Source organism: Limulus polyphemus, unplaced genomic scaffold (genome assembly GCF_000517525.1).
Source record: "Limulus polyphemus unplaced genomic scaffold, Limulus_polyphemus-2.1.2 Scaffold4847, whole genome shotgun sequence".
In the NCBI taxonomy this organism is placed as follows: Eukaryota; Metazoa; Arthropoda; class Merostomata; order Xiphosura; family Limulidae; genus Limulus; species Limulus polyphemus.
In genome coordinates, this window is record NW_013670457.1 from 24,037 (window position 1) to 45,564 (window position 21,528).

General features: G+C 33.7%; 1 protein-coding gene across 1 annotated transcript in view; it reads left to right on the forward strand.

Annotated features, from left to right (window-relative positions):
* LOC106471773 (cell death-inducing p53-target protein 1-like) overlaps nucleotides 1-21,528 on the forward strand; it is a 60,529-nt gene that overhangs the window by 10,308 nt on the left and 28,693 nt on the right. Inside the window, exon 2 of the mRNA XM_013932396.2 lies at nucleotides 17,135-17,230. Coding sequence (XP_013787850.1) covers nucleotides 17,135-17,230 — 96 coding nt within the window. The remainder of the gene's footprint in view (nucleotides 1-17,134; nucleotides 17,231-21,528) is intronic.

Below are 21,528 nucleotides of genomic sequence, written 5' to 3' on the forward strand. Positions count from 1 at the left end.
TATGAATATTTTATTCAAACCTGGGCAAACTTACTAAAAAAAACCTCCTACACTTGTCTTAGGACTATTTTATGTTGATTTTTGAAAGAGAAGGAGAAATTTTATCAATTTTGTCATTACTACTGGCCAAGTTTCTCTTCAAATCCATTCAAGCTCCTAAGCCTACAGCAAAAACAGCCAAAATCTATGCTCATCTACAAAAACTAATGTGAAAGTTGTAGGGCTATTTTATGTTGGTTATTCAAAGTCGAGATTTCCACCCTCTAAGATTGTTAAGTTCTTCTTTGCTACCACCACAAGGTTTTCGAAATCATTTAAGCACTTTTATATTATTAGTCGGAAATGCTTGGTTTTATATTAGAGTAAAAATGTATATATATAACAGTGTCTCCAGTTTTATTATTATTGAATATAGTTTTACAAGCTTCTAGAGAAAAAAATGGCAACAAATATTTTACTGAAACCTGGACTTGTGGTGACTTGTGCATCCTTCGAATTCCATATCCCCTTGGGTCATGCTTTTTGCAATGCATTCGTAAATATTTCAATTGGTGACTTGGTACACCCAATACCATAGAGAGTGCTCATCTTCCTTCCTCTCATCTGGGCCTCCATCTGTTTCCAGATGCCTATTTGATGAGATAGTAGTCATGTCTTGACTCTCAAGTGATTTTGGGTTGTTATTTTTAGAACGACTTGTTCCTTTATTTCATTCTCTTAGAGCTTTTGATGGTATATTGGACTTTGAAACATTTTCTTATGGTGGTTCATGGATGTCTAGTGATGATTCATCCAGCCAAATCTGCTGTAGTCTTTTATATCAATCACCAGGGGAGCATCAGGTCTCAATCTCTCTCTTTTTTCCGCACTCTCGATCTCTTTTTCTAAACACATTCTTTACATATACATCTAATAGTTTGTCATATTCTGGGTGCTCTTATTCTTGTCACAGACTGCCTTTTCAACCCAACAAGATACTAGCTATGGAACAGTTCCTTGATCCTCTGGTGTTCCAGTAGCTGTTCTCTTATCTAGGCAATCCCCTTCTAGATGCTATTGCCACTCATTTCAACTCCATACTTTCCCTTTTCTGGTCTATGGTTTCTCATTCCTCAGCTCTTACTGTAGATGCATTCAGTCAGGATTTGTCCACCCTTGTTCTCTAAGCCTACCCTCCTATTCATCTTCTCCCTCGTGTGCTTTCCCTGATTCTGGCCACTCCACGTTGAGTCCTCCTGGCTGGTCCACACTGGCCAGGTTGGCTGTGGTTCCCCTATTGAATCTTCTCCAGTTTACTCGTCCTCGATCACTGTCATGCTCCTTACTCCTTCAGCCTCACTCCTTTCTCTCCCATCCAGCAGTGACGTCACTCTGGCTTCACTTGTGAGCTTTGTCTGGTCCCTTGTGAGACATTCCAGACCTTTCATGTGTAGCCTTTGTTCTTCTTCTCTCCTTGTCTATCCATGAAAATGGTGTATATTCCATAACTGGTCTTTACTTCATACTTTCTCTTCTTGTTGTTGTTTTACCCCAAATCTTGCTGAATTTTTACATAGCTGTTCACCAAAGGCATAAGCTTTCAACAATTGCTGGCTACAGGGCAGCTCTACCTAATACTTTCAAGCGTTCCCATTATAGTCATGTATTCTTCTTTCTTGTTCTTTCTGTGCTTTTTGTTCTTTTTGCTACCTTCATCCTCCTTGTCCGACCGTTCATTCTGACTGGGGTCTGAATGTTGTTCTCCACGCTATTAACCTTCCCATCTTTGTACATTTAGTCTCTTGTTCCTTGTACTATCTCTCACTTAAGTCCTATTTTTTCCATTTTGCCTGTGGCCATAAAAGATCTGATGTGTATGCCATTGATGCTTCCTGTATTCTTTTCAATTGTTTTTCTATTCTTCTTTATCCCACTTGTGGTTTTCTCCCTAAAACGTCTGTGGCTTGTGAAGTGGAAAGCACATTCATATGTATTTCCTTTAGTTCCATTTCTCACTTACATTCTCATTCTGCTACAGATCATTTTCTCTGTCTCATCCATGCTGTTCATTGTTATTTGGATCACACTACTCCTTTTCAGAGTGCACACTACTGTCTATATATTCTATATATCTCTATTTATCTGACATATCTCTTACCTTAATATTGGCCCATTTATACATCTCAGGATCCCACTGAGTGGGCAGTGGTGCTTGCAAGGGTATACTTAGCTTTATATCTGCACTATGCAACCTTTAAGGACTGCAACGCTCATTCATGATATGGGATGTTCCATCAGACTGCTCAAGGGTTTTTGTGGTATATTGCTTCATAAATACAGTCCACTTCAGACTGTACCAACTCATGAACTATCCTGAGTAAAGCAATGTGGAATTGCTGTCCACCCCTCCAGTCCTAGTTAAATTAATTGGGATCAGTCCTTCTTTTCAAAATAGGGTTTTCGTAGTCATCCTTTGCTCAGTCGTTAGATGTTGAATTCCTCCAAACTCTCTACCATGTTTTCCACTCTTCTAGTGGAGTATGGGAGTCCTTGCCATTTACTAGTTCCTAGCCACTGAGGTGCTGGACCATGAAGGCTTCTTCCTGAGTGTGACCACATCCACTCAGTAGAGAGTAGGGCATTGGTGTTGATGTAGATGGTTTATATTTTCTTCCTACTATAGACTGGGTGACCACTTCCTGATGCCACCTAGTTTTGGACTGAATGAATCTGCTATATACAGTTCACCCTCCAGCTGGCTTTCCTCCATCCTACCACTCTCTGGATGCTGGTTTCCAGGCAATCTGGTGATGGATTGTTACAGGACCATCCAACATTAGACCTCACACATGTGATGGATAGAAATCTTGGAGTTTACCCATCAAATATGTATTTCCCATTCCTACCATTGCCTGGATGTTGGGTTCCCAGGTGGCCTGGTTTATGACCTGAGACTGCACACATTTGTCCTGGCAAGGATGCTGGAATGGAAGTAGCTTTTCCCTTCTGCTTTCTAGTCTAGAGGTGAAGCTGGTTGGAACCCTCCTCATACCATGGACCAAAAGACTGATGCTGCCTGATTACGGACTGGAGTTGACCCAGCAAGCATGGTGTGATATGCCCTAGCCACTCTACAACATCTGGTACACCCATTTCCCCTGTTGGACTTGATTCCTTTCTGCCTGACTTGGGGACATATATTTTCTCTGTGGCTCTAGAGCTCTCTGGTACAGAAGAGGTGTGGTCTCTCCCTGGTATGACCCTCACTTTTCATGGGGTAGGGTATCATGCTCCATGGGTTCTCTTTGGGTGCCTTCTAAAGGGGGCTCATCTAGGTAAATCTTGCACTGGTCCCTCCACCATTTCAGTGTGTGATTCTAGTTATTGTGTGAGAGAAGGTAAAGTATCATATTTGAAGTAAACATTTTCCAACACTGAAAAGAGATACTGATAGATACATCCTCTCACACCTCCCATCCATCCTCTCCACTTCTGGTGTATCTTTTATTTCCTAATTTCAAAAGTGATGATTGTGCTGTACAGTATGGAGAGAGAGCCAGCTGTCATACTCCTGTTGGTGGAGGGATTTTGCATACTACAGTGCAGTTATACCATGTGTAAACATATGATGTTAGGTGGCTAGTGGCAAGTTAAAATTTCACATATAGAAGATAGCACAAAGTATCTATCAGAAATATATTTTTAATGCTGGAAAATATTAACTTTAAAAATGAAACAATTTTTGCTGATACCTAGATGAGTGTATGCCCCAAAATGTATTGTACTGAAAAATTAAAAGCAAAAATATATTTTGTCTTGAAATTTTTTGTATCAAAGCTCTGTCAAACTGAGCAAAAAACATGAAGTCTTATTATGTTATTTTTATATGAAATGAAAAAGGCTAGTCATGGCTTCCCAGAGGCTAGTGTGTGCCTGGAGCAAATTTCAAATAAGAAGGCCTCCTCCATAATTTGCATCATGTTACTAGGTTATATTATAACAAACACATATATATATATATATATATATATATATATATATATATATACTACGTGGAGTACCCGTCCTCTGGATGGAAGTTATGTAGTAAATTCATGATTAATGAAAGGTCATCTCAGGACATGAAGAGTTGCAAAAGTGCCCTTACAAGCTGCAAAATGCAAAATATAAAACTGCAAGTTTGCAAGTATCTCCGCATGGATCCAACAAACCTTCATGCCAAATTTGATGAATATCCATCAACAGGGGGGCAAAGTAGTGGTCAAAAATGCCCTTATAAACCATAAAATGCAAAATTTAAAATTTGTATCTCTTCATGGTCCCACATGAACCTCCATACCAAATTTGGTGAAGGTCCATCCACAGAAGGTGAGGTAGTGATAAAAAATGCCCATAAAAACTACAAAACACAATATGTGAAACTCAAATTTGCATGTATTTCTGCATGGACCCAACAAACCTTCATGCCAAATTTGGAGAAGATCCATCAAAAGGTGGCAAAGTAGTGGTAATAAACGAGAAAATGCAAAAATGCCCATAAAAAATGCAAAACACAAAAAGGTCCTTGTCAAAGAAGTGTTGTTTCTTATTGTCTTTCTGGTACAGCACTCCTTTCTACTTTATTAAGTCTTTTTCTCCTTTGTCTTGTGCTTGACTTTCTCTCAGGCACTGTTCCAAAGTTTCTACTCCAAAGGGTCTTTATTTTGCTCTTCCTTCAGTTCCCATAGACCTCCATTCGGGATGTCACCTTTTAAGGCTTGATGACTTGCTCTTCTTCTTTTCTTGAGCTCTTGTGGTGACTGCAGATGCCTCACCAACCTCCTTTTTGTCTGATTCCTCCAAACTTCTACTGCCTGGTATATTTCCAATCACAAAGTTGTAGATTGGTGCCTTCATACATATGGCTTCAAGGTCTCCAACATAGTATGAAGTGTCCACCTATATTCTTGCTATGAAAAACTTTCTCACTGTCCCATCAATCAGCACACACAGACATCACATACTAGATTGGTTTTCACTGCTGCATCCAATGTCTCGTAGGACTTTCACTTTCTTGTTTCCTTCACCTATTGGCATGTTGTGATTTGTTGGTACCTTTTGATGTTTGCCACATGCTCCAATCACCATTGGCATTGTTGACCCATTTGTTAACTTGTGCTGACCATTAGTTGTGCACTGTTTAATCATGGATATAGCACTTCTTTCTTGTTGTGAATTTGATGAGTTTTCTTAATTCTGTTTCTTCTGGCAGCATCATCCATGGTGAAAGTCACTCTTTTCTTGTTTCTTGCCAACACCATCTATGTAGGTAGTTCCAGCTGGTTTATGTTAAGATTTCTTCTGTTGCTTGTTGGTGACAGACTTGCAGAATCTGGCAATGTGTCCCAGTTTATAGCAAGCATAGGATCTCTTCTCTCATTTATCCATTGAGTTCTTGTCACCTTTTGTGGTATCCTTTTTCTGGTCAGTCACCCCTGGATTCAACCTTAACTAGTTATTTTTGAACTTGCCAGTTCAACTCCCTCCATGTGCTTCCATATACTGTTCTGCCAGCTTAATCATCTTGTCCACATCTTTTGGTGCTCTCTTCTTTAGGAACAGTGACATCACAGTTAAGCAGGTGACTATGAGCTGTTCACATGTTAGTAGATCTGCCAGTTCTTAAAAAATATATTCACAGTTGGCCATGTCAGTCCTTCTTGTGAAATATCACCACAGACATGCTACAAACTGAAATATGGCTTCACTGAACTTCTGATGAAAATCTTCCTCAGTAAGTTCATAGCATTTCAGCAATGCCACTTTTAACTTGTTGTAGTCCAGGGTATCTTCTGACATCATGCCTGCAAACACTTGTAGGCCTTTTCCTGTGAGAATGGAACTGAGACAGACTGCTCAGTCGCCATTGTCCCATTTCTGGCAAGTCTTTCATATCTCTCCAGAAAAGTATTCATGTCATCTTTCAATCAAATTTGGAAAGCTTTGGTCAGCTGGCCCTGACCATATTGTCTTTCATGAGTCCTTCATTTTTCTGATGGATGGTTTTGTGATCTTAATTTGTGCTCTTATTCTATCTATTTGCAGTTTCTCGTTTTCATTTTCTTCTTTCTAAGTTGGATTTCTTATTCTCTTTATTTCCTTTCTCTCCTTTTCTTCTTCAGTCTTTCTACCTCTCTTCCCTGTCTTTTCTCCTCTCTCTCTTGTGTTGCCACTCTTCTTTCTCTAGTTCTTGTTGTTGTTTAAGAAGCTTTATTAGTTGCTATCTTTTAGCTCAACTCTCTCTATCTACTAATCAAAATCAGTAGACATGGTTACATAGGATTATTGTGATATCTACACTATTTTTGTCACCACTACTGTTGTGTGTATATAGGCCTACTTCCACTGTCATTCACAATCATTTACCACTGTATAGTCCTTGCTGGTTCACCAAGGTCAGGTTTTTATATAGGCTATGATTCTTTACAGTAGGTGTCTGATCAAATTTCCTATTATATAGTGGACTTACATAATACACTTGTTGGAAATCAGTTTTACCTGAGAATGACACAAAGTGAGTGGATAGGAGATATTTTGGGTACCATGACCATAGGTTTTATCACAGTTTCCTGTTTTTGCTAATGTATGTATTAGCCTTTACTTGATCTCTTGATTTAGACAAGTTAACCCTATGAATACGGGCTGGGTGGAATCCACCCAGCTCGTAACCACAAAAGTATCCATGAGAGTAATTGTATTATAATTTTTGATAATGTACATGAATCTATAAAAATATTTGCAGATTATTAGTAAAGATTACAAGGCTTTTGTAATATCAGGTTTTTAAATTAAATATTAAGATTTTTTTATAAAAGATTTGCTCATGAATTTTTCTTTCAGAATGTTCACTATCCAATGTGCAAAGTAATTTTGATTTTAAGATTAAAAATACTTTTCTTTATCAGAAATTTGTCAAGTTTTATTTGCATAATCTCTATATCCTTCTAGATAATTATTAAATGTTTTTTTTTTGGATAAAACTTTATATCTAATCCATTATTTTATCAATATTAACTCTATATGGTTGTGGTCGATTTGACCAACCTCGTAACCATCATAAAAATGAGGAAATACATCTGAATTATTTTTTTTTGTGCTAGAATAACTGCAAATTGTAACAGGAAACCACAAATGTTTATTCTAAATAGCTTAAATCTCATAACAGTATACATCTATTTATATTTATTAATTTTTGTCTTATTGACCTTTGAACTGTGTCTGACTACAAATACGCTGACACAAGTTAAAAATTACACAGTGCACATGCAGCTCACATTACGCGTATCGAATAATGTAATGCACAAGTTGCTGGCATGTATGTCCCATGAAGATTTTTATTATTTTTCTTTCATTATCTTACCTAATAAGTTTCTGTTTTTATGATTTTAGTTACTTTTATAATAATATATAGTGAAAACAAATGAAAAATAAATAACCTTCTAATTAAATATCAAAAATGTTTCATTTCAGTAAAGTTTTATATTTTATTTCTTTTCTTTTCTGTAAAATTATACTTGATTCTCCAAGTTGTAGGAAAGTAATCAAGGTTACAAATGCAAAATAAAATGTATCATATTGTTAGTACTGATCATAAAATTTCAAAGTACTTATGGTCAGAGTTTACACTTCTCACCTTGTCACATTTATTTTCTGTAGTTATTTTATTGCTAGCAGATGGCTTAGAAACTAGAAGAAACAAAATGAATAGTATTCTGTTCTATTCAGTATGGACAGTAAAGTTCCTAGTAAATCGCTTGAGAGTTTCTTCTAATCATTTTACAAATATTTCCTCTGTATATTCTACTGTTAGTATTTAATTGTAATTAAGCACAAAGCTACACAGCTCTGCCCACCACGGGTATTGATACCTGGATTCTAGCATTGTAAGTCTGCAGACATACCACTGTGCCACTATGGTAAGTTAGGCCTACTGTTACTGGCTGAAGTAGAAACCTGCCAAATATAAAGTAATGAATCACTGTTTCTGTTTCATTGTTACCATACTTTGAGTACTTTGTCACCATCAATATCAAATAAGCTCATGCAGTGCATATTTCCCAGAACTTACCTGCTCTGAAAACACAGTGGGATAGGATTCAACACTTGTTGAGAGTATAATTGTTAGAAGGACAATTGTCTAGAGTATTATAAAATATTTATGTTATGACTTTGTAGAAAGTCCTGACTGATCCAATAAGTCAAAAAGTGGAAGTATCGTACAGAAACTATTTGAATTGCTGCTCTGAGAACACAGTGGGATAGAATTTGCCCACTTCTTTACAGTACAGTGGTTGCAATAAGAATTGTTGAAAGTACTTTATAAAAGTGAGAGAAAATATTTATAATATGGCTATGTACAAAGTTGTATCTGATCCAATAAACTTGGGTGGTTGGGATTTAGTGGTGGTATAAGTGTGAAAGTGGTTATGAACATCCTGTTTCCTATTTTACCATGCTTACACATAAATGTGAAGTTTCCAATATTTTGTAAAGTATAGCGAGGTTTCAGTTACCATACATTACATAAGTATGTATATATATATATATATATTATTATTATTACTATTTACAAATCAATATTTAAATTTAAATTATTTTTCTTGAAACATAGAACAGTAAATAAAAGATATTCAGAAAACAATGATCTCTACTACTTACAATGTTTTGAAGTTTTTTTTGCACTTGTGGATTGTGCTTGGTAACTCTTGTCATAAGCCTTGTCCAAATTCACATGTTAATGTAGAAAAAAATTTTTTTGTAGACTTTATATATATATTTTTGAATACCAAAAATTTATAAATGACTATACCAATACCACAAAAATTTACTGTAATTTACCAGGCATTGTAACTAAGCTATATTTAGGTTTAAAAAAATCTAATTTCTGTTTGGAAAAAAGCATTGATCATAATACTTCATAATCAACAACGTAAGAGGTTTTCTTTCCTAAGTAACTTAGAAAAACTAACAAAATTACATAGAGGAAATGTAGAGCTTTTGATTGGTTATAAATTTATAGGTATAAACAAAGCAGGCGTAGATAAACAAGTCTTCTCAAATGATGAAGTGGTGTACTCGATAAATATTATGATATTTCAACATATAGAAAAGGTAGAAGGTTCTTATTTTATATTCTAGCTTGCCAATATTGGAAATTTGAGTTCGTAATTTATATGAAACTATAGACATTGTATTGTGGGCATCATAAAATGTAATCTGACCAAACAAAAATCGATATTTAGCAATTTTGTACAATATTTACTTTCAAATTAAGAAATTAACTAATGTATAATACTAAAATTTGAATTAAAATCTACAATTTGATACCAAGTTTATTGACATACATTCGTAAATAGTAGTTCAATAAAATTTCGAATGTAAGTCTACAAACATGATGACACGCTCTCTGACCCCTTGCTACCTGTAATGATAGGGTTAAAGTTGCTTGTGTCTGAAGTAATGACTTTTTCTTAAGGTGAAAATATTCATGACCAAAAGGAAGTGTTTGCCACCAGAGAGAGAGACTGTTGTATGAGAGAAATGTCAAGTCCAAAAGTCCTCTCTTAGACATACAACTTTTACTAATTCTGATATTTAAAAATAATCATCTAGTCTGATCCTCTATAGTTTTTGCCTAAGCATATGTTCCAGAAAATAATTCTAGTTAACTTTGTTTCTTTTCAAATAGAGAATACCTATTTTGCCCATGAGTATATTGCTGCAGTTTTGCACATTGTGCAGAATAGGTCAACAACAGCAGTAGCCTTCACTGGTCAAGTAGGTAACATTTAGAGTAGAGATTAATGTGTTGTATGAGACACATGGATAGCACTTGTCATTATGGGTAAATTCAGTTCCTCTTTAGTATAGAGCAATGAATTAATACAGTTCTGCTTGGTTTTCAAAGTCAGTTTGTTAACAGAAAAACATCTTGTAGAAAGAAACTCTTAATTTTATATGCAGATCTGGCAAGAAGCAACAATCCATTGTCTAAGCAAATATGCATAAATATCAGGGCCAGATTAACTTTGGAGACCTAGGGCTTCTAAATTTTGTGGGGCACTTCTCTGCATTTTGAGTTTCTTCCTTTACTGGTTTACCTTACCCTTGACCAGTTTTAAACTCTTATCCAATTTCAAATTTGATCTTTACATTACATAAAACATGTTCTTTTGATATGCACATAGCAATTAAATTATTAGTTGTTCATTTGGAATTCATCTTTATATAAGGTGGTTTACAGGGTTTCCAAGCATCAAAATGTAATGTTCTACTTATACAACATTACAGTTTATTAAGCTGTTCATCTTTGCAACACAATGGGTACAATATAACATAGCAAACCAATATGGACAAATACTTCAATGAAATTAACACTGTCACTACTCCCTTGGTGGATTACATCAACTATGTGACCCCAAAGTGACCATCAGAGTTTCCATACAATATCTTTTAATAGGTTTTGTATAACTTCTTGAAAATTTTTAAGCTTTTAATAAACATTACAAGTCTTTTGTAGACATAAAATCAGAATTTTTAAATATTTTAACTAAAAATTTGTCTGTAAGTATATGGAGTCAGAGTTTGACAGCTCCAAGTGCAAAGTGATTTTCAACATAAGATTAAAAATACTTTTCTTCATCTGAAAATTGTCAAATTTCATTTGCTTAATTTCTAAAACTTCCTAAATAAATAGCAAAGACTTTTTTTCACTAAAACTATATTTTACCTAAGTTTTATCTAACCTAACTCTATACACATCAGTCAATTTGACCAAACTTGTAACCATCCATTTTAGTAATGACCACTAAGTGCTAATGCTCTTCTTCTGAGAGTTTCTACTTCTAAACTTCTCTCATCTTTTTCCTATATTTATTCTATTGTCTCACAGAGTTTATTACTATCTTGGATCAGAGAACACGGTAGGAGAGGATTTATCAGTTTGTTTACATACAGTGATTGCAATGAAAATTGTTTAAAGTAATAAGAGAGTGAAAAAAAAGGTTGATGATATGACTGTGGTCGATCCAATAAACTTGGTAGGTATTTGGATTCTAGTTATCCTCCTTGAGTGGTTAGAATTTAGTGGTATAGGTGTATGTACAAAGTGCACAAGTCCTTATGAACATGTATTAGGTTGTCAAGAAATTAATGTAGCTTTTGTTTAGATGAAAATGATGTGCATTGTCATGGAGAAGAACACCTTTCCGATTGACTAGTGAAGGGCATTTCTGATGAAAATCTTGATTTAAACGTTCTAGTTGCTGACTATAGATCTCTGCATTGACAGTTCACTGTGTATTGAGGAGTTGGAAATGAATTACTCCTTTGATGTCCCACCAAATTCAAAGCATAACTTTCTGCGGATGGAGTCCAGGTTTTGGGATGGGAAGTGGTTTTTGTCTAGGACTGAGCCATTGTTTTTGGCATTCAATATTCGCATAGAGAATCCATTTTGCATCACCGGTGACAATTCTGTCCAAAAATGGTTCACGGACATTACGAGCCAGAAGAGATGAAGCAACATTCACACTTTGGAAACGATGATCATTGGAGAGTTCGTGAGGCACCCAAACACCTTTGTGGAGTTTTTCCCATTATTCCTTAGATAATTATGTATTGTTTCATGAGAGACATGCAATCTCAGGGTCATTTCACGAGTATGTTGCCTTGGGTTAGATTCAACAAGCGTCTTCAGAGCATCAATATCAATTCCAACATGTCTGCCCCTGCCATCACAATTTTTAAGGCTAAAGTCACCTGAACGAAATTTGCTGAACCATCGTTGACACTTACAAATGTTCAAAACATTTTCATAAACTTCTTTGATATTCTTTATGGCTACAGAGTCTTTGTTTCCCTTCTTCTATTCAAACAGCATTACATGCCAAATGTGTGTCTCATCGTATGCCATCACTATAAGGGATTAGAATATACTAAACTTTACACATTATATAGGCTACACTAACATGACATTTAGGTAGTTCATTTAACTATTATATGTGATTTATGTTTTTGGGGGGTGGTTAATGAAAGTGTTAAAAATTACATTAATTTCATTATGACCTAATATATATATATATATATATATTATTACAATTTTCTCACAAATGCATAATTTTTAGTTATTTGGCTCAAAACATAAAACAATAAATAAAGAATATTTATAGAAAAACAATTATTTCTAGTACTTATGACGTTATGAAATTGATTTTTACTCATGTACTTTGTAAGCCTTGCCATAAAACCTTATTTATTCTCTCAAGTGAAGATGGAAGATAAATTAATTTTTTAGATTACAAAGTTGCATTTTAGAAAGCCAAAAAATGATCAAATTACTATCAATTACACATAAAATCGTTAATTTATCTGGCTTTCTAACTAAACTATATGTGGATTAAAAAGTCTCATTTCTGTTCACAGCAATGACTTAATCAACAAATTTCCACATTTCCAGTAAAACCCGAGCTTCCCCCTTCAAAACAGTTACAAATAACTGTCAGAATTATGTAGTTTGAAATATGCTCTTTCTATTGGTTATAAACATGTACTTAAGAGAAATAGGCATGGGTAGACAAGATATTTCAAATGAATGGAGAAGTGGAAGAGTCTGTGCTGATAGGTTTGCTAAATATATTGATATCTCAGCAAATCAAAAAGGTGAAGGTTTTATATTTTATACTCCAGCTTGTCAGTATCTGAAATTTGAGTTTCTGATTTTTTAACAACTCTAGACATATGGTAGGCGTAATACAATATAAATTGATCAATAAGACAGATGACATTCCATGTAACACACATACACAAAAAAAGATTATCTAACACTTTGTTTTTAATATTTTCTTTCAAATTAAAAAATTAAAACACATTTAATATTAAAATTTGAATTATAAACTATGTTTTGATGACATTTTTTTTTTACATACGTTGATAATAAAGTTGTTTAATTAAAGTTTGAAAATAACTAAAATGTTGTGATATGAGCTTTCTGACCTGTCCATAATGAGAGGGTTAATATTAATGATTGCAGAATTTGCAATGAAAACATTCATATTTATATGCTGCACTTCAAAATTCAATTAAACAGTTCAACACCACAAAAGCCCACAAGACACACTTACTGCTGCTTAGCAAAATAATGGAATATTGATCATTTGTATGGAGACTTCCTAAATTACTGACCATTTTTGCATTGTGTAAGGAGGTTCCCACAACATAGAAAAATAAAATAACAAAATATTTCAGCCTCATGTGTATTGATCACACGCTAATTATGATCATGAAATAGTTGCTGTAATAACAGATTCTGCTGAAATAGACATGTTCTTTTTTTTATCCATAATGTCATATATACATTTTTATACATTATATAATAAATTATAGCCTGTATATTTATTGTGGGGTCCTGGGCTTCAATTCCTAAAGCCCTTGCATTAATTCAGTCCTTTACACACTGTTTATTTAGCTTTGCATGTATAAATAAAGATTGTGTTTCACTTTACACCATGTGTGCAGTCTTTTTATTTTTTATAAAACTCTGTCATTTAGCTAAACTTTGCAATTTTCCTGCTTGATCCTCTCTTTATAAAGATGAGCTATTTGATACTTGTGGGGAAATCAGATGCACTGAGAATACCACAAATATACCAAACCAGCTTCATTCGATTTAAATATTCTGTAATTGTATAATGCACTTACAGTTAATGTAATTTTTGCTAACTTTTTTAAGACCAGTATGAAATGTGTATTTTTTTCATCCACAAAAACCTCATATGCACAATGTTCTATACATTTTAATCCTATAGCTTGTAATGTTATCTTGACATTACATATTGTCAAGGATTTTCCTATTAGTTTTCCAAGTATTTTCCTGGAAAAATATCCATTTGGAAGTATGTAAACCTTGACTAAGTAACTGTGGGCTTCTGTGTTAATTAAATTTGAAACAGTTACATTTTTTTATCCTGATTATATATAAATTGCATGGTATAGATAAAAGATTTTATTTTTAAAATATTTACTGATCTACTACAATGCCCACAGGAGTACATGGAGTGACTGCATTCTGTAGTAGTTAACACATGAATTTGCTTGTCAACAGCTGAGTAAAGCAGCTGTATGTCAAAAAAGATTTTATGGCAAAATAACAGTAAAACAAAAGTTTGAGCTTGTTGACTAGATATGGCTGTGTTATGTGCCTGCAGAATGTAAGCAACTTGGTCCTTGCTAGAGTTATCTGTTGAATACATTAGCAGGGTGAAGCTCTGTGTCACTCGTAGTATTTAAAGAGCTTCTTTGGGAATCAGAAGTGGATAATTAGATTGACTGATGATTATAGCTTTGTTTCTGTAATCTTGACTTGGCTGATGAAGAGGAAGATGTTGGAAAAATATATCTGATAGTTTGTGAGAACTCAGATGAGGAAATTCAAGTAAAGGAGCAGATTGAGAAACTGAACATGGCCTCCTAATAATTACAGCTAGGATAAAGTGCTTGATCAGCAAACTAAGATGGTTAGTTAGCTAATAGATCAACAACTGAAAAGTAGTTACAACCTTTACTTCCCAATCTATTTAATGATATTTGTCAACAAAGTGCTCGTGTGATATACTGAAACAATTTCTTGAACTATGTGGTGATTTGTATAAACTTTTCACAGAGCAAAGTGGACAGTACTCATTCTATTAAAACAGTTAGGCCAACTTAGGTCATCAGAAAAAGTGCTAGAATGCTTATGTATAGTGGCAAATTACTGGGATCTCTGATAAACTAACATACTGAAAGGATTTTGGAATCCTTGCTTTCTGAGCACTTAATTTAAGCTTTTTGATGAATGTTGGTGGACATTTGTTTGTAAAGAATTTATTAGTGATTGTTAATGTTAGTTGACATTACTTTGTATTGTTTCACAGTGTAACATCATATCTGTGCATCTGGTACATCATACAAATTTCTCTGAAGTGCAGTATGGTAACACCACTTTAGTGCAGCATAAAACATTTACTTAGATTGTATTAATCTTGATAGAGTGAAAAATTGTTTTGTTGGTTGATCAATTAATTTTTTTTGTCTATTAAAGATAGAAAAATTTTCTGATTCCTAGATGTTGATACTGTCATTGAAAGCATAGGGACTAAGTTTTTCTATTGTCCTTGTACTTATACCACTTTGAATTTCATATGTTTTGAAGTTAATAATGCAAAATGTGACCTGGATGGTTAATTTTGGTAGGAAAACGGTTTCTGCTGATTTCCATCCATGGTTAATTTTCAAAATTTTCATATCATTTGAATTGGTGTTGTGCTGACTATATTCTTTGTTCTGACCACACACATGGTTGAGAAAACCATTAAGTTGATCTTGTTTCAAGTTATCTTTGTTCCTTTGTTTGTGCTCAAAGTAGATAATATTTGTTATCACTCATGGAGAACATTATATATATTAATTTGTGTAAGAATCTTAACAGAAGTGTCCTTCAGTTGTTGTTCAGGCGATATCTAGAGGTTATGGCTCCACCTAATGTAATAACAATAACCAGCCATGTAGTAGTTCATGTTGCCCTGGGTAAGTGAGAAGTTTCTTGGAAACTATAAAACCTGGTACTTAGTTAGTCTGAAACTTTTCATCATTAAGAATATGCTTGTTCTGAGCATTTAGAAAAACAGTCAAGTGAAAATTAGCAAACTGAAGAAACTTATCAAATATCTGATAATTATTTTTCAGTGACAGTTTGATAGTTATTTTCACTCGCTGTAAGCTGAAAAGTACTTTTAAAATCCACATTTAAGGAACATTTATCTTTGTTGATGTAATAAATCATATTAACAAGCTGAAAAATTGTCAGAGTCATAACTGAGATCAAACAGTAAAGGTCATTTTGGTAAAGGAAGCACTGGCATTGACTGAAAATAATTATTATGAAGGAAACTCAAATAATTACGATATTAATTACTGAGATGATGAATTGCCAAATGGGCAGCAGATTAAACATCCAGCAGTCAAGGATGTTGCTACTCTCAATAAGAATGGTATTGACACAGCCAGTGCCAGACTATTTTGCACCCTAGGCAAGGCCAGCTACTTGCACCCCCCCAAAGAAAAATTGCCATCTTCGATATTTAAGAACAGATGTTTTGTAGAAAAAATAAAAAGCACAAAACTTTTATTATATTTTTTCTTAAAACAAATAATTTGTATAAAACTGTGACCCTTAAAGGTCAGTACTTGCACCCCTCTGAGGTCTGCGCCCTAGGCGGCTGCCTAGTTGGCTTAATGGTAGTGCCGGCCCTGGGTATTGAATAGCATCTACCACAAGTTCTTGCAAAAAATTCTATGGAAGATGTACCACGTGTAACTGCATTATGCATTGTCTCATTCCAGAAAGAACTGATTTAATCTAATAAAATAAAGACTTATTATATGATAACTAGTAATACTTTCTGTAGATAGATGTAGTATAAAACCCAGTTAAACCAAGCATTATAGTTAACATAGCCTGCAAGAGCCTGAATTCAAAACCTCTTGTTTGCATCCAGCCTGAACTTGCAACTCTCCCCACTTTCAGTCAATGGTTAAATCCACCTTACATTGTTTTTCAATATACTAATACTATGTAAACCTGAATTTATGTAAAATATCAATGAATTTTGAGAAATTGAAAAATATAATAAATTTAATTTTTGAGAAAATCATCTTTTGCATTATTGGTAAGATGTAGACCATTTTCTCTCTAATTATTTAAAAACACAAATTTGTGTAATTATCTGAGAGACAAATTTCTCCTTTCATAATACCTGTAGCTGCCTAATTTAGTTACTTATATTTCACATTTAAAGACATTGCAAAAAAAAATCTTTGTTATATTTTAATTTATGTAAACAAATGTGACATAATATAAGCAATAAGCCCTCTCCACAGATTTTGAAGTCTCTGTTTCTACAATTTGTTCTTATAAAACAGGACAGTTGTGTAGAAAAAATATATATGAAGAATTTTTAAATATATGTATTATATTTGGTGCATAATTTTGAAGATAAGAAACAATCAAGAAACAAACTAAGAAAAGTCTTAGTTATAGCACTGACTTAAAGGTTCTAATTCACAATGTTTTGTTTAGATTTTCCTGAGAGCTCTACACAGTATAAACTACTTATGGAAAATCAGAATCCAGTGGCTTCATGCCCTCAGTTGATCCCTCAATCCCCTGAAGAAGGTAAGAAGAAGAAATCTTTCTACTCATTAAATAAAGTAATAAAGATGTCCAATTCAAGATCATGAATAAGATAATTGTAAAAGTGTTCTCTAACTGGTTAAAGCTGTTAGATGGAAGAATCAAGTATCTGAATAAGATACATATGGATATATAAATAATTTCTAGCAAAACTCAGTTTAGAAATGGTTTTAAACATACTAATGTAATTAAATAATCATAACCAGTAGTTTACTTTCCTAACAGTATAAAGAACACACGTTAAGTTAATACCTCACAAATATTTGCATACTTTATAGATGGCACCACAAAAGGTAATTGGTGGACTGTGCTTTCATTTTCATAATGCATTATCTTCCTTTCAAGTGTTTATTACATGTTGATTTACTCAAAGTAATGAAAAAAGTTTCCCATTAATTTACTGTCTGCAGTTTATTGCAATGTGTGTCTTTTGTTGTTATTTAAAAATAAACACTGAACAACAGTTACATCATTACATATTGTTACGTCTCCGTTTGTTAATTGATTTTCCGTAACTTCTTTCCGACGAAACTTTAACGACACAAGTCTTTACTTAATAAAACTGGTTTATTCTTTCCGAATATAACTTTACGATACACTTAATTTCAATATTCGCGCTAAAACAAACACTATAACGAACGAACGTTAACTTCAACAATACGTCTCTCTCTGACCGCAGTTCAATTACTCATTACCTACACACACAATACCGCGTCACGTTGTCACCCTCTTATATATACCAGACTACCCTATATCTAGTAAATACTAGAGCATTCGCCAAAGTACAGGATAGTTCTAGAAAGTAGAGGGCATGAGAATCACGTGATCTCGATGAAGCAACAATATGTTTAGTACAATCATGGTTAAGTTTAGTGCAATTGTAGTGTCAAATTTTGACTAATTTGCTACATTTATATACAAACTGACATAATGAAACAATGTATATTATATTACATAAAATATTTGACATGCTAGTTCTCTCCTAAAATCATTTATACAAATACTCTTTCTGTGTACAGTTTTATTTCAGAATAGATTTATTAAAGGTTTAGTTAGTTTCCATTAAAACTGCTGTGATATGTAGGGATATAATCTACTTGCTTTAGTTATATAGAAATTTGTAAAAATTTTTAGTTGATTAGTTTCCGTTCTGTAATGGCAGCAACACATGATCCAGAAAGTCGTTAGGATTATCTTGTTCTAGTTGCTTTATTTCTCTGTTTGCTTTAAAGATGATGTCTCTTCTGCCAGAGAGGATATCACACTACTATACAGCATTGGGATTAATAGTAATGGCACTGTAATATCATTTGCTGGCTAATATGATGTTGATTGAATGTAACAGCTGTGAGAGAACAAAGGTCTTGAGGTGATGCTTTCGACAAAGAAAGCAAGTTTACCTGTTGAATTATGGCATGTGATTCAGTGATTGTCTGTTAGTGTGTAAAGGTATGTATACTACATTTTCTTTTTGTCTGTTATATAATACATATTGTTGTTATTTCTTTTCAACTCTATCCAGTCTTATTATTTTACACACAGTTAAGTTCACTTTTCTTATTTCATGAACAAATTTACAGTTATTTGCAGATCCACATATCTGATAATAATCACGAAATCAGAAGGTTTTACCTGAAAATACCATGCCATTACAAAACAATCAGTACTTGCTGAGCTAAAAAGATGTATATAAATTTTTATCTTCTTTGCTATTTTGTACAAATTTTATTTTTTACATTGATTACACTGTACATGAAGTGGAATAGCAAAAACTCAATATATATAATGCTGTTATTTTACTCAGTATCTTTAGAGTCAGGATGTAGAATGTTGTGTGGTGCCTTATGCTGAGAAAGTAGGTTTCCATTAAAGAAACTAGTTTTCTAGGTGTGGAGTGTATTTTTATTAATATATTTTAGGTTTTCAAAATGAAATATTAAGCTTTCATAGTATCTGAGTAAAGCACTTAAGTTTTAATATTCTTGATTTTGTTTTATTCTCTTAATTTCATAATCCATGCTGTTCACCTTATTATTTTGTACAATCCTTTGTATCTTTCTTGTATTAAATTCTCATTTACAGTCCTTATCACTTTGGTATTTTACCTTTATAATTTTTGTTGCTTTTTTTTGTATTGTACTTTAAAATCCTGCTAATACTTTCATATTCTCTTGTTGCTGCTTTTTTGTATTTTTCTCTTATATTCTGATTTTACTCATAAAGTCATATTTGGTTGCATGTATTTTTTGGATGTGTTAAATTTAATAACACAGGCCTGCAAATTTAAACTTCGTAAAAGTTGTTTTGGTTTTAATAATGGATTTTTCATAAATCGGCTATGCAGATTTTGAAATAATATTCATTTTTTTCTATCGTTTAAGGATTTTTTACAAATCGGGAAGAAAAAAAATCTTACTTAGATCAAATTATTATTTCGTTTTCCACAATGAAAATTTTTTTTTATTATTATGTTTGTTAACAAAAATACAAACAAACTGAAGAAAAGGGAAAACATTGATATCAAACGAATATGCATCCTCAGTAATCCTGATTTTATTTTTGAAATTTACATCTTTTAGTCTCAAAACTATGTGTTGTGGTTTTTCTTTTATGTATTGCGTCTGGAGCATCTCATTTCAATGACCAGCAATAATCAGCCATCATGCTGATGTTCCACCTTCCATGATACCTTCTCTCCATTTCCCTGATGTCTTGATGAAATCTTTCCCCTTGTTCTTTGCTGATGACACCAATATTTTCAGGGAAGTAGTCAATATGTGAGTGTAAGAAATGAACTTTCAAGCTCATATTACAACTCAACTCTTTGAATTTATCTAGTATGTTATTGACAACATTTTCATAATTTGAGTCTTTGTTGTTTCCTAAAAATTTGTCAATGACATCTTTAAAGGTAATTCACACTTCTTTTTCAACTTTCCTCATTGTCCTTTCGAACTGTTTATCCAAAGTCAATTTCCTAATCTGAGGCCCAACAAAAATCCCTTCTTTAAGTTTTGCTTCTGAAAGAGCTGGGAATTGCCCACATAGATACTTGAAACAGTCTAAGGCCTTTACAAACTGCTTCATCAAGTCCAGTTTTATGTGTAGTGGAGGTAATAAGAATTTCTTTGAGTCAACCAATCTTTCACGTTCAATGTTTTTCAATCCTGGTATCAGTCTGACTCTGCATGGCTATTGCTTCTTTATCCAGTGCTGATTTCATGCTCTGCTGTCCCATCCACACAAAAAACATGGAAACTTTGTATAATCAGATTGTTGACCCAACAATATACAAAGGGCTTTTAAGTCTCCACAGATTAGCCAACCATGTTCTTTGTATTTGACCTTATTAAAAAGAAATTTGAGATTTTTGTACGTTTCCTTCAAGTGAACCAAATGAGCAATAGGAACAGATGCATATATGTTACCATTGTCAAGGACCTTTTATACTTCTTTTGGAGGAATCAATGAACAATCACCACTCACGTGGTTCATAGACTGCAGCTCCTAGCATTAGTATTAACTCAGCAATATTATTGCTGTTACGTCTCTGGTCGTTAGTTAATTTCCCGTAAAAATCCCTTCCAAAAAACTTTACCGATACAAGTCCTTTCTTAAATAAAACTGGTTTATTCTTTCTGAATACAACTTTGCAATACACTTAATTTCCACAGTCGCGCTATAACAAATGCTATAATTCACAACGAACATCTCACGTGCTTGACTCAACTGTCCGTATCTATCTCGGTATGCAGTTCAATTACACATTGTTGCCGTCACTTCTTGGTGGCTTATATATACAAGAATACCGCATATCTAGTAACCTCTCAAGGATTCAGGAAGGGACGTGAACGTTCGAGAATATGACATGTTACTAGCGTCACGTGACCCCCGCTGTCTCAACATTGCAATAAACCAGTGAACCTTCTTGTGAAAAGTGTGGTATAAACTTTTTTTAAGATTTTTTGTACCAGTAAAATGATGTCCCTGGAGAAAGTAAGTTCTTAGCCTGAAGTACGGACCCAAACTCTCTGAATAATGCTTTGGAAGGCCTAAATCTCTCACCAAATCATTAAGTTCATCTTTTCTGTAAAATTATGGTTCAACATTTCAGGTTGAAAACAATCCTATCATCATTTCTAATGACATCAAATTCAGAATCAGATGAAACTCTATCAGGAGTCTCCAGTGGAGTAGGTACAGGTACATCGATCGGGTCCATGAGCAACAGGTCTTATAGCAGATTGAAGGTTCGGATAAGAAATTTCCTTTTTATTTCG